The 13,536-nt window shown below is 38.2% G+C and overlaps 1 protein-coding gene across 2 annotated transcripts in view; it reads right to left on the minus strand.

The window, feature by feature from the left end:
- Window positions 1-13,536, minus strand: part of Spef2 (sperm flagellar 2) — a 206,568-nt gene that overhangs the window by 154,979 nt on the left and 38,053 nt on the right. For both annotated transcript variants that reach the window (XM_074077627.1, XM_074077626.1), the window contains 2 exons: window positions 13,215-13,401; window positions 6,561-6,749 (listed from right to left, as the gene is read on the minus strand). In XM_074077627.1, coding sequence (XP_073933728.1) covers window positions 6,561-6,749; window positions 13,215-13,401 — 376 coding nt within the window. The remainder of the gene's footprint in view (window positions 1-6,560; window positions 6,750-13,214; window positions 13,402-13,536) is intronic.

The raw sequence follows: 13,536 nt of genomic DNA on the forward strand, positions 1-13,536 counted from the left end.
AAAACATATTTTAAGTTACTATCACTTCCCTAGGATTCAAATAAAAATGTCATCATAGCCCAAAATTTAAAAAATATAAAGAAATCTCCTTTTATTTCAGGAACAATTAATCATGAGCGAGCACTTTCTCCTTAATACATTAAGTACTGAGTAGGATGGCAGCCAATGCTAGAAATAATCTACCTTTAGCTATCAACAACACAGTACAGTGAAAAGTGGTCATTCCAGGGGTAGACCAAGATGGTTAAAAATAAGTTGGATCTCAAGGCTTTCATGAGAACGTCCTGATTTCATGGGTTGTAAAAAGTCAGGGATGATATAAAAATGGACAAGTCTGTGCCAGATGGCAAGCATAGCTAGCTCCTCACAATCACCCAGGGACCCTGACTACTGTCCTTTGTTTTTCAGTGGTGGGGTTCTATGATATTGATTTATATTCAAGAAATAATTTGGAAGTTCCCCAATTATAGTGGTTTGAGATCATCACATATTTGAAAATAAATGTTAAGTGTGTTAAACCTTTCTTCTATTATGGTCTTAATAAATTGATAACTCTGATTTGTAGAAACATCTTTTTCTGCAGAAAGTAATGTCATGTTTAACCATTTTATCATCACCTTTTACTTGGTTTGTATTATTATTTTTCTTGGGTGGGGGGGTTCTTTCCTCACATAAAATACAAAGGTCAACTCAGCCTTACCAAGCTGAAAATAACACAATAATCTATTGTTGGAATTCAAATGATCAAATGAGGCTTTTCAGAAAGCTATGATAGCAGCTTCTTGAGAAAGTTCATCATGTACTAGCCTGACCCTGAAAAAGGAATTGGCTCATGTAACTTAACTCAGCCAGTGGAAAGTGGAAGTAAAATTGGGCTTTGGAGGGGTATGGTTGAATTCGAGCCCCAACTGTGTACAGAATTCAAGTTCTAGCTGTGAGAACTTGGGCAAGATCTTTAGTTTCCTTAAAGCTCTGTTTCCTCAAAACAGGGATATTAGTCATGCTTAGCATATCCACAAAAATTAACCCAACTATCTCATCAGAGCCAATACATATCATGACACTACTCATGAATGGCTAGGTGCATGGCAGCGGATGGCTGTGTAAGGTCCATCATTTATTTTGCCTCCGTGTTTTATTTTCTGTGCTTATTTTGTTTGTTGGGCAACTGGTTGGGATGGATGACCCCTACATCAATTTAGTACATGTAGCAGATTTAGGAATTACACCACAATTTGTCATTCTTATATTATTTCATCAACTCTGTTTTCATGGAAAAAGAATACAATTTTGGTGCAAAGCTTTATGACATATTTCATGAAATATGAAAGGTTCAGATGACGAAGGACTCTAAGAGACCAGTAATATTAGATGAGATATTATGGAGAGAGTAACAGCAAAATAGATCATGAGACTGATTTACCACAGTGTCTGTGAAACATGAAGAAAGATTTAGGACATGATGGAACCAAAGCCTGGAGGGAAACAATGGAATTTCTTGATCAGCAACAGAACAGCTTCCAATTTTGGTTGCTAGTATTGCTTATCTCACTCCTCCCTCTTTTCCTTCTTCCATGTTTTCCTCCCTTCCTTTCTTCCTCCTTCCCTGCCTTCTTTCCATCTAGCTATATGATCCTCCTTCTCATTCTTTTCTACCTCTACCATTAACTCTCTGCTCAGCCCACACAACTTCCTGTCTCATTACAGCAAACAGGCTGCAGCCCTAAAAAGAGAAAGAAGGAAAGGAAAAAGGAAGTCTGTGGGAGGTAGTAAATCTTGGTGGTTATGAGCTTAGACTTAGAGGTTGATAGAGTGGGCTTTGCTACACCTCTGACAAGCTGTGTGACTTTCAGACTTCTAAGCTTTATCGTCCTTATGTGTAAAATAGTGTCCACCTGTGACTATTACAAGAATCTTATATGCATGCAGTAGGCATAGTGCAATACTTAAAGCAAATGTTCAAAAATGTGACATGGAGCATGGTGCATGCCTGTAGTCCCAGTTACTCAGGAGGCAGAGATAGGAAGGCCATTCCAGACAAAAAAAGTTAGCCAGACCCCCATTGCAACAGACAAAAAAACCAGGCATAGTTCTTCATGCCTGTAATTTCAGCTATGTGGGAGGTGTAAGTAGAAGAATTGCAGTTGGTCCAAGCGACTCTATGCCAAAAAAAAAAAAAAATCCTTATTAAACTGTGGCAGATATTGGGCTAAGCTTTGGAGAAACAATAGTGGGAAGCAGCAGGACCCTAGGGAAGGTTCTGTTTTCCTTAGCTTCTGTGACAGTGGGATATGCAAACAAACAAACAAACAAACAAAAAACCTGCAGGAATAAATGTCTAGTTACACATGGAGATGAGTGTCACTAGAGCTAGACTGTGGAGATGAGTGTACACAACAGAGTCCTGGCCTAGACATGAGTGATGTTTGTACAGCGCTCTGAAGATGAGCATCGACTGACAGAGGACATGGTATAAGGGGAAAGGTGAAAGAAATGACTTTCTTGTATTGCTAAGAGATTACAGATGTGGCCAGATTCTGGGTGGCAAAGAGGAGGTGGTCATAAGCAGGGATGTGGTTGATGGGCAGACAAGGATGAGATTCTGAACATGGCAGCAGTGGCCAGATCTGAGTCAAAAGGATGCCCCTGGCTACAGAACGGAGAATGGATTGGTGGACAGGTGACTTGTATGTTATCTCTACTTGTCCCAATTCATTTCAAGCATGTCTTTTTAACTCCCATTTTAGAGAATTTCAGCAGGACCAAAAGCAGAAACTTTTGAAGGACCCTCTTAATGTTTGTAAAACACCAAATTTGAAGGCAAAAGTAATGTAGATTCCCAAAAAGAGAGTAGAAACATTTGAGGAAAAACAGAGAGAGGAAGAGACATGCACCCCTTTTCCCTATAACCTCTTAAGAAGCAGCACAATCTCAGAGGGGACAATATGGGGAGCCCACAAAGTCTGGAACAGTCTTCACAAGATAGCTGGGCTCCCAGTGCTAACACTGGTCTTGTGCCTGATGAGTACAGTGTTTCTCTGATGACTTGGCCCTAGCAACCTGGGGCATCCTACATCTCTGAGGTGAGTTGTTGGGGTCCAACTGAGATTGACTTAATGAATATAAATATTGTTATGTTCTTGCATACTGCAGTTTGTAGTTGGCAATTCAAATACATCAAAAATAGGTGGAGAGAGCTGGCTCCCTCCTATACTTCCAGCTACTTGGGAAGCTAAGATGGGGAAGATTACAGTTCAAGGGCAACCCAAGGGAAATGTTCACAAGACCCCCATCTCAACCAATAGGTGGACACAGTGGTGTGTTCCTGTCATCCCAAAATGCACAAAAGTCTGGGATTGAGAGGATTATGGTTCTAGGCTAGCCAAGGGGAAAAAGTTTGTGAGACTCCATCTCAATGGGAAGAAAAAAAAACTAGGCATGGTGGCACACACCTGTTATCTCAGCTATTGTGGGAAACAAAATATAGGAGGCTTGTGGACCAGGCTGGCCTGAGAGCCTATCTCCAAAACAACCAAAGTAAAAAGGGTTATACGTGTGGCTCAAGTGGTAGAGTATCTGCCTAATAAGCAGAAAGCCCTGAGTTCAAGCCCCAGTACTGACACAAGAAAAAAATAGATGAAAGAAATCACTGAAGCTGCAGCAGTAGCTGAAACAGAAGCAGTATTAGAAACTAGGGGTGGGTGATGCAGAAATGTAGAAAAAGTGACAAACTGAAGAACAAGTTAGTACTTGAAGCTGATAGGACTTAATATAGAGAAATGAGGTTGATGTAGGTTTGAGAGGACCACAAGGCTTTGGAATTATAGAATTGGGCTAATTTGTTGAGATATGAACCTTGAAAATGGGCAGGCCAGTGGGAAAGATGATAAATTTGACCTTGAACAGGCTGAGTTTGAAGTGTCCCTGAGGTTATGACTAGAGATGTCAAGGAAACAGTTGAAGCTATGGATTGATCTCCACATCAGCTGGCAGAGACCTAAATGCATAAGTCATCCATCTCTTGTAGTAATGATACTCACATGGTTGCAAATGAGATTGTCTGAGGAAATAAGATACACAAGGAAAGAATGAACCCTAGGACTAAACTCTAAGGAGAACTCACAATAAGTGTTTTGGTATCAGAGGAGAAGGAGCCTGCAAAAGGAGGTGAACTAGTAAAGTGCTGTCCACAGCAGAACTCAAGAGAAAGTGATCATGAAAATCAACCCTGTTAATATAAACATTACAATAGTATATTTAAAGTCTCTTCTGGAATTCTCCCTCCTGCCACTTACAAAAATAATAAAAGCTACAAGAAAAAATAATAAAAACTAAAGAAAAACAACAATTTAAAACTTCTCCCTTCCTCATAAAAAGGAAGTGGTAGAATGATGAGGCTTTAGGGAATAAAATGTATTTTGTTTAGCTAGTAAATGGCATTGAAAAGAAAAGCTATCCGTGTGTAGCTGACAAGCTGAATTTAACACATTTAATGGGTTCTTCCTTATGTACCTGCCTCTGTTGTTGAAGAAGTTGGTAAATCTAACATGTGTGGATGAAAACTGTGAAATCCAGCCGTCTCTTAGGGAGAAAGCCAGGGAAGAAGGAACCTCAGCTGTAGGAAAAGGCAATCATGAGGAGAAGGAATGTCCTTTTGCAAGGATCTCCCAGATCCTCCCATGTTAGTACTCTGAGCTCTTAGCAGAACTGTGTGTTCCAATTCTCTGACGTCAGTTCAAGGCCAGTTAAAGAAAGAACATTGAACTGGGCATGGTGGCATGTTGTAGTTCAAGCTACTCAAGAGGCTGAAACAGGAGCCTACAGTTTCACAGTCATCTTGAGCAACATAGCAAGACCATGTCTCAAAGGGAATGAAAAAAAAACAGCTATATGCTTCTCATCAGAGAGAAATTGGTCCAGTTAAAAAAGCTTTGCTATTTGTGCTTAATTAACTGGGCTTGCGAAGGAAACATATTCTTCAAGTAGGCAGTTAGAGAGCTGAGCACATCATTTGTTATTGAAGTTAATGTTACTCAATCTATTCTACTCCCACCAACGAGATGGAGGAAAAAACTTTCCAGATAATTTAGATTTTGGAGTCAGAGAAAACATGAAAGGTCAACATTCACATACCTCAAACTCATGGGGCAGGGCTTCCATCCCCCTGCTTAGGATATGCTTGCTCTACAAAACACAAAACATTGTTTCCTTTTCTGATATAAGAATATGGTAGTTTCCAAATGATATTTCTAAGAATTACATGATTTTTGCCCATGCTATGCTGCGTTACATTTTCATGGAGAGTCACAGTGGAAGCTAGGAAGTTGATAAGTAAAGCACTGTTTTCCTGTTTTCTTTCTGTTTGGTACAGCCTCATTTTATGAATGTTTATGAAGTAGATACAAGCTATCTAAAATGCCATCACATAAGTTCTAGTTCTCTTCAATCAAATCTGCATTAATTAAATAAATCTGGAACTTCTCCAATGGGAACTGGCAAGAACTGATCCATCTGATCTACATATTCCATTACTAAATAAATCTATTTTGATTACTCTCTATATAGGCATTACAAAATATGTGTATATATATGTATATATATGTGTATATATATATATATATATTTCAGGATGAACATAGTATATTAGATAATTAACAGACTGGATATTTTGACTTTTGAGTTATAAAAAGGCCTAGACACAATGATGCCATAGTAGCAAAGGGCATAACAGGTTCCAGATCTTGTCTTCTGGGCACCATTCTCAATGACAATGCACCAGAGTACCAAGATGCCCGGATAAATGGTTCATTCTAGCCCCGAGGAAGGAGCAGTACAGCAGGTGAAATCTTGTTTTATTAGAAGGTAAGGAATCGTATATTAAAAACTAATGGTGTCTTGTTGAAAGGAAGCAGCTTAAAACCTTTCACTACCTGAGATTATTCACTTAAAATCACCACACCAATGTTGCACACTAGTAACACTGGTAGATGTTAGAGGAATAGAAAGATTTGAGGCATTATGGTAAAAAAAATAGTAACTCGAAGAACTGAAAAGGAATGTAGGAAAAGATTAGATAATAACGTCAGTCTTTTTGACAGTAATCCTTCATACAGGAAGAAAATGGAGTGGGGTATTTCAGATACTCAAGGAAAGAAAAGGCAAACCATGTATTTTATAGATAGCAAAACTGATAATCAAGTGTGGAAGTCACACATTTTACCCAAATAGAAGAACTCAGGGAATATTATTGCGATGAGCCTTTCCTGAGGAATCATCTGGAGAAGGCGCTTCAAGTGATGAAAATGACCAGACACACTTACACATAAGAATTGGCAGTGGGCATTAAATGCTTATTCACTAGCAGAACACTCAAGTCTGAAAGGAGAAAGTGTGGCATGCAGTGACCCTATCAGTGCAGTTACATAAAAATAAAAACAGGCAGATAAAATAAGTTAACTTTTGTTAGGCAATTAACAACAAAACACAGCTTTGTTTGCCATGACTCAATAGAAAGGCTTAAAAGGAACCTCAGGAAGACTTTTAAGGGAGATTTTGTTTACCGCTTCTCGATCAAGAGCATCCTGGAAATCTTTAAGTCGTCTTTCCTCATACTGTTTTTCTCTGAAAATTCTGTTTTGCCACAAAACTTCCTTTTCATGCCGAACATGCATGAGCTGCACGGCAATCCTGCGCTCTTGCTGGGACTGGCGCATCAGCCTGTGAGTCAGCTGCTCCTCCCGGTAGGCCTCCTGTCAACACCAGCACAAGGCCAACAATTTGTCAAAGCCCAGTACAGATTTCCCAGTTGGTGAAGAAGCCTACGTACAAGTAATGTATAAAAGGAATAATATTCATCTAAGTAAAGTTTAGCTATTTGATTTAAATTTGAGCATGACAAAAAAAAAGTTATCTGAAAGGAAATTCCTGACAGAGGCTATATAATTTGGTATCTAGAAGCATTATGGTCTTGAAACTCATAATTACTTTAAATAAGTTATTAGTTCTTTTAAAATCTGATAAAAAAAATAGATGTTTCTTCTCAAGTCTTCAAAAATAAGTGCTATAATTCTTAATTTATAAGCATGTTTTACTTAATGTGGAATATGCATTCTAACATAACTACTACTTGTAAAGAAAATGCAGACATTGTCCAGGAACAGACAACAGATCTGGTCAGGGCCCAGTGATACATCTCAATACAGCTATGAGGAAAGCTAAAATCTGATAGAATGTGAAGACCGGAGACCAGCTAAATTAGAAATGACCTGATGCTTGTCGTAGAAAATCTGAGAAGTCACAACCTGAAACAGAAAACTTGATATATTCTTAGCTGTTATAGGAGAATGGAAGGGGGTAAACGAAGAGTGGAAAAAGCATCAACTGGGAAATAGAGTTGCTGGGTGCTGCACCTCCAGTTGTACCACTAAGTGGTGTGGCTTCTGGAAAGTAGCTCAGTTTTGCAGGCCTGTTTCTTGGAAGGTAACAATGAGAGACTTAGAGGTAAGATGGTCTCCCAGAACCCACAAAGCTTGCACTCTGTCTAAACAGAGACATCATGTGGAAAGAGGAGGTAATTATGGTTCTCAATGGAGACTATTAGATTGTTCCATTTACACTCCAATGATTTAGGAAGAAAATCTGGATAATTATTGACACTGTCTCAAATGATCTCTACAAATTACAGGATAAATATTGTACATTTAGTAGAACTAAGACATAGATAACAATAACACTATCTATGGTAAATGCTGACACCTGGGAATTATTTGAAAATGTAAACTAAAGTTCAACTGAAAACAAATATGAACTTTTTCTGTTTGTAAGATGTCTGAGATATATTTAAAAAAGCCATGAGCAACTTGGAAACACGTCTTATCTAGCTATAAAATTATAAAAATTTAATGTTTTTATAAAATTATTTTATTGCATATATTAATTATACAAAGTGAGGGCTTTACTGTGATAATTCCATGTATACATATAATGTACTTTGATCTGTTTACCTACTCTATTACTCTTTCTTATACCTCCTCCCTTTTAACTTTCTTACAAATTTTAAATGGGTTTCATTATGGTCTTTTTTAATATGTGCACATAATGTCCTTTGATCATATTCTGCCCCTTACCCTCTCTTTCCCCCCATCCCCACCACTGGTGCTTCCGCCATCCCAATAGTTCCTTTTTATGTTCATGACCTTCATTTTTTAGATCTAGATTCTGCATATGAAAGAAAACATGCAGTATTTGTCTTTCTGAATCTGGCTTATTTCACTTAACATGAAGCTCTCCAATTCCACTCATTTTCCTGCAAATGACATAATTTCCTTTTTTATTATGGCTGAATAATAATCCATATATATGTGTACAGGTCTCTATCTATCTATCTTGCACATTTTCTCTAGCCATTTATCTGTTGATGGGTACCTAAATGATTCCATAACTTGGCTATTGTGAATAGTGCCACAACAAACATTGGTGTGCAGGTATTTCCAGGGTATGCTGACTTACTTTCCTTCAGGTATGTCCAAGAGTGGTTTAATAGGATCAGATCACATGGCAGTTCTATTTTTAGTTTTTTGGGACACCTCCATTCTTACTTCCATAGAGCCTGCACTCATCTGCACTCATTTACATTCTTACCAACAGTGTATAGGGGTTGTTCTGCCCCCTTGCCCACCTCCACCCCCCCACAATCCCTACCAACATTTGTTGTTGCTTTTTTGATGATAGGCATTCTGACAGTGGTGAAATGAAATCTCAATGTTAAAACAGTTTAGTGTTAATTGTTGGTTTCCTTTCAAGATTTGATATTGAAAATGAGGTAGAATTAAAAATGGACACAAGTTCTTCCTTTACTTTCAGTAACAACTTTGCAGACTATCCTGTATTTTGTAAGTCAGCCAGCCCCAGCCAGCCAACAACTGAGCAAGCCTAGCTGAGACCAGCCTTAATTGTCTACTGCATTTTGGGGTGGTCAGTCCCAACCACATTTTAAAAATAAGAAATTATTTTTATTATTTCAAATAAATTCTATGAGATTAGGCTGTGTTCATACAGTAAGAAACTTAGTTGTCAAGATGTGCTCTGGTCATTCAACTCTTATAAAGAACAAGCTGGATTAATCTGTTTTGATCATAACTGGTTGACAACACATTGTGATTAAAGTGGGGAAAAAAAGAATGAAATTACTGTAAAATGGCTGAGTGAATGCTATGAATATGAACTTTCAGTATGAAGAACCGGAAAATACAGTAGTATCTGTACCCAAAGTTGAGTGGAGAAGATTTATTTTTTGTTCTGTTATATAAGTAGTTCATGTTTTAGAAACAGATCATTTCCCAAAATTTTAATGGGATACAGAATACAGTTTCTCATAGATACAGTGGAGGTTATTCAACCATAACAAACAATGAAATTGTGCCATTTGCAGGACAATGAATGGAACTGGAGACCACCTCATTAAACTTCAGGGAAGCCTGCAAACCTAGAACACACATGGAATACCTTATCTTTGCAATGAATAATAGAAGACTTGCTTGCATTTTAACTATATTTTCCATATTTGGGGAGAATTTCAACAGATATATAACCCAGAACAGTCTCCATTTGACTGCCAGACCTTCTACTTCTTCCAGGAGGTATAGCTCATAGCTTGCTTTGATCTACAACCAGTGCCCAATTCTCCAAAAAGGTCCAAGAAACTGTCATGGCAGAATGGACCACTGCAGGAAAGTCCTAATAACTAAGTACTACAAGGTCTTTTAGCTATGAAATGAAGAGGGGTGTAGCACACATATTCTAGTTTCAAGGAAATAGCATAGAATAGTTTCTTGGAAGGCAGAGATTCCTGATTTTAAGCAAACTCCAAGAACTAGCCAAGATGCAAAACCAGGTGAGAGCCAAATTGTGTTCCCAATCCGAATGTCTTCACTTGAACACCCATGAAGTACTTTAAACTCAACAAGTCTAAAAGTAAACTACTAACTCCCTTTCAGACCTGGTCTTCTTCCTGCCTTTCTCCCTATATATGGTTATCTCTTGATCATAATGTAATAACCTACTCTGATACCTAAGACATTAAAGCCATCTTAAGTTCATTCCTCTCTTACCACTCATAGTATCCAATTATTCCAGCAGCCCATTTCACCTCTTATGTCTGTTTTAAAATCACCCCTCCTTTCTATACCCACTAACAGAATGCCTATCTTGACAACAGGAGTCCTTCCCTACTCTGCCTCACCTTCCAACCCTGCTCTCAACACTTATGTGGGAAAAAGTGAAAATGAACTTTCTTTTATCATTTAATTGACACAATGCCATTTATTTATGAAATACTAGGCAGGATATCAAGTTGAACAAAGGTTTCCCTAGCCTTCTTTCACTAACTGAACTAAAAACAAGACTATGTAAATTCTAAGGGGAAACTGCAACAACTTGGAGACTAGGGAAGATATTTTGGGGGCATTTCTAATAGATTCAGTGCAAATGGAGCCATAAAAAAAGCATGTAGAGCTGACATGGTATTCATGTCATGCTCTGAAAAGCAGCAGGTATAAGAGGAAGTAGAGGAAGGCTGATTGCTGATAAGTAACATTTTGTCTTTGAAGGGAGAAGAGTGGATGGGAAGGCGGCCATGGCACCCCACCATGTGCACTCATGTCACTTCTGTCAGCTGCACAGGGAGGCTGGACGCACTGCAGCTAATGAAAAGAAGGTTGTGGGAGTACAGACAGACCCCTTGCTGCATATCTCAGGTCTGGTTTTAGGAAAGGCAGCTTCCCCAAAGACAGAGAAGCAACAGCAAGAGATGTGACATCCAGAGCCCAGACTCCCTCTTATGTTCCTTAAGTTGCTGGATCATCAAAGATGTAAAACATGTCTCCAACTTTAGTCCTGAAAATTCAATGTTAATAGCATTCTAGCAGGAAAAAATGTGAAAAACCTGAAAGGATTTATTCACCCAATTTCCTAGATAAACACCAGGCACAAATTATATGGAAAAGAGACACCAAATAACAAATAACAACAACAATGAAAAAAATCAAACAAAAAATAAAAAAAAACTAAGAAAAGACATACAGCCAAAACAAAAGTGTTTTGTAACAAAAATGCAAAGTTTCATTGGTAAATGATAAAACTTGAGCTAGGTACATATTTTTAAATTTACTTTTCAATTATCTAATTTTCATAATTTATACTTCTTCTAATTAAAAGGAAATTGAGTTGACTAAGTAAAGATATAAGTGAATCTGAAGAAATAACCTTGTAGTACACAGATGTCTCAGAGCTGTGGTTTGAACTTTTCACTAGGAAAGGAGTAAAGTCCTTGGATAAAGTTTTACTTCTTAATACACAAAGCCTGGCTTCCCTGTAGTGAATTGACTCACTGAGCCTCTTTAAATTGTTTTTGTATTTTAGAGATGCAAATTTGTTCTATTTATACTTAAAAGCTGAGTTCATCTTCCTGCTCAAACCCATTTTCCTTTTCTTAGCAAATGACACCTCCATCACCCGGATACATTGCTGGAAAATTTTTTTGTCCCACTTTTAAACTTCCCCATGTCTACTGTGTCATTTAGGTCCTATTGATTTTACTTCTAGAATACTTCCTGAAGTCACTTCTCTCCATCGCCATTGCCTCTACCTTAAATTTGACCTTGAATAATCTCTTTTTTTATCCTTTTGTAATCTGTTCTCCAAACCAAAGCCAGAATGATCTTTCTAAAGGTTAAATCTGATCCTGTTGCTCTTGTTCCCCTTTGCACTCAAATGGGAAACTGTAAAACCTATTTCTCTACAGAGCTCATCATGATTTGGCCTCTGGTATGACCTTTCCGTACGATGGTATCTCCTCTGGAAACACACTCATGTTCCATAATTTCACCAGCTCCTGAAACTGCCCCTGTCCACCACACCCACCTCCTTCTTCAGTTAGTGGACTCCAGACCTTCATACTTCTGTTCTCATCTGCCACACAGTGACCCCTGAACCAAGCCAGGAGACCTTCCTCCTCTGTCACCTACCCATTGCCTTCAAAGCACTCCCTCTCTCCAGTGGCCTTGCTTGTTCACAGATCCTCCCTAAATCATGAGCTTTATGACACACATTTCTTGTTACTCCTGCTCACTATTGTGTCTCTGCACCTCAAAAAAGTACCAAGAGCATAAGAGGTCCAGTGCATATATGTGCTCAGTGTAAGAGCTGCAGACACATAAGAATCTTTTTCTGGGACCCCACCTGATTCGACTGGTTGGGTAGAGTTGTTTGTCTTCCTGTAGCTGCTGCTCCAGGAATCACATTTGGAGAATAACTGGAGTAGACCAGTGAGAGGACAAACAACTCTTCCATGTTGTTTCCATTGAAAGTTCTCTTTTGCCTCTAGATGACTGACATACATTTTTAGATTCCTTTTATTTCTTCTACACTGTTTATGGGAATGTAAACTAGCATAACCACTATGGAAATCAGTATGGAGATTCCTAAAAAAACTGAAAAGAGACTTACATTATGACCCCTTCATGGCACTCGGGCATAATCTGAAAGAGTATAAATATATACACAAGAGATACCTGCACACCCCAACATCCAATGAATAGGCAAAAAAAGGCTATATCTATCCATCTATCTATCTATCACCCTTGAATATTACTCAGCCATAAAGAAAAATGGAAATATGTTATTTCTGTATTTTTAATGTGGTAAAATATATATAACATAAAATTTACCATTTCCACCATTCTAAGTGTATGATTCAGCTAGGTAAATTCACAATGCTGTGCAACTATCACTAGATTTTAGTCTTTTTCTTTTTTTGCAGCATGGGGGTTTGAACTCAGGACCTTACACTTGCTAGGCAGGTGCTCTACTACTTGAGCCACTTCACCAGCCCTTTCTTGTGATGGGTTTTTTCCAGAGAGGGTGTCAAAAACTGTTTACCCAGGGCTGGCTTTGGACCATGCTCTTTCTGATCTCTGTCTCCTGAGTAGCTGGGATTACAGGTGTAAACTACTGGCATCCAGCTTTACATTTTAGATTCTTTAGTAAATATGTAGGTTTTTTCTAAGTATATCTGTTGTTTACATGTAACAATATATCAAGGATATTTGACTCAGAATGGCAGACAATACATGTACAAGATACATGGAAGACTTAAAGAAGACTACATTGTATAAAGTTCCCAGCACTGTCATTTAACCAACATCTAAATATATTACCTCCTGTGCTTCATGGGCTATTAACTGATCCATTAACAACCTCCGCCTTCTTTTCTCCCTTTGCTCTCGTGCAAAAGCATCTTCTTCTAGGCGCTTCTGGATTTTTTTAATGTAGTCATCATCAGAGTAAGTATTTAACAAATCAGCAGCTGTCTGGTCTGCTGGATCTAAGTAAGTCTTGGATGCACTAAACACAAGAGTTTTTATATTAGATTTCAAAAATAATGTGATCACATATCACTACTTGTGACTATTGAAGACCTCTGGGGAAGGGTCCCTTGATTTCTGTTAGTTTATTAATAGAAGTATTAATGCAAATGCC

Source organism: Castor canadensis, chromosome 6 (assembly GCF_047511655.1).
Source record: "Castor canadensis chromosome 6, mCasCan1.hap1v2, whole genome shotgun sequence".
Classification (NCBI taxonomy): domain Eukaryota; kingdom Metazoa; phylum Chordata; class Mammalia; order Rodentia; family Castoridae; genus Castor; species Castor canadensis.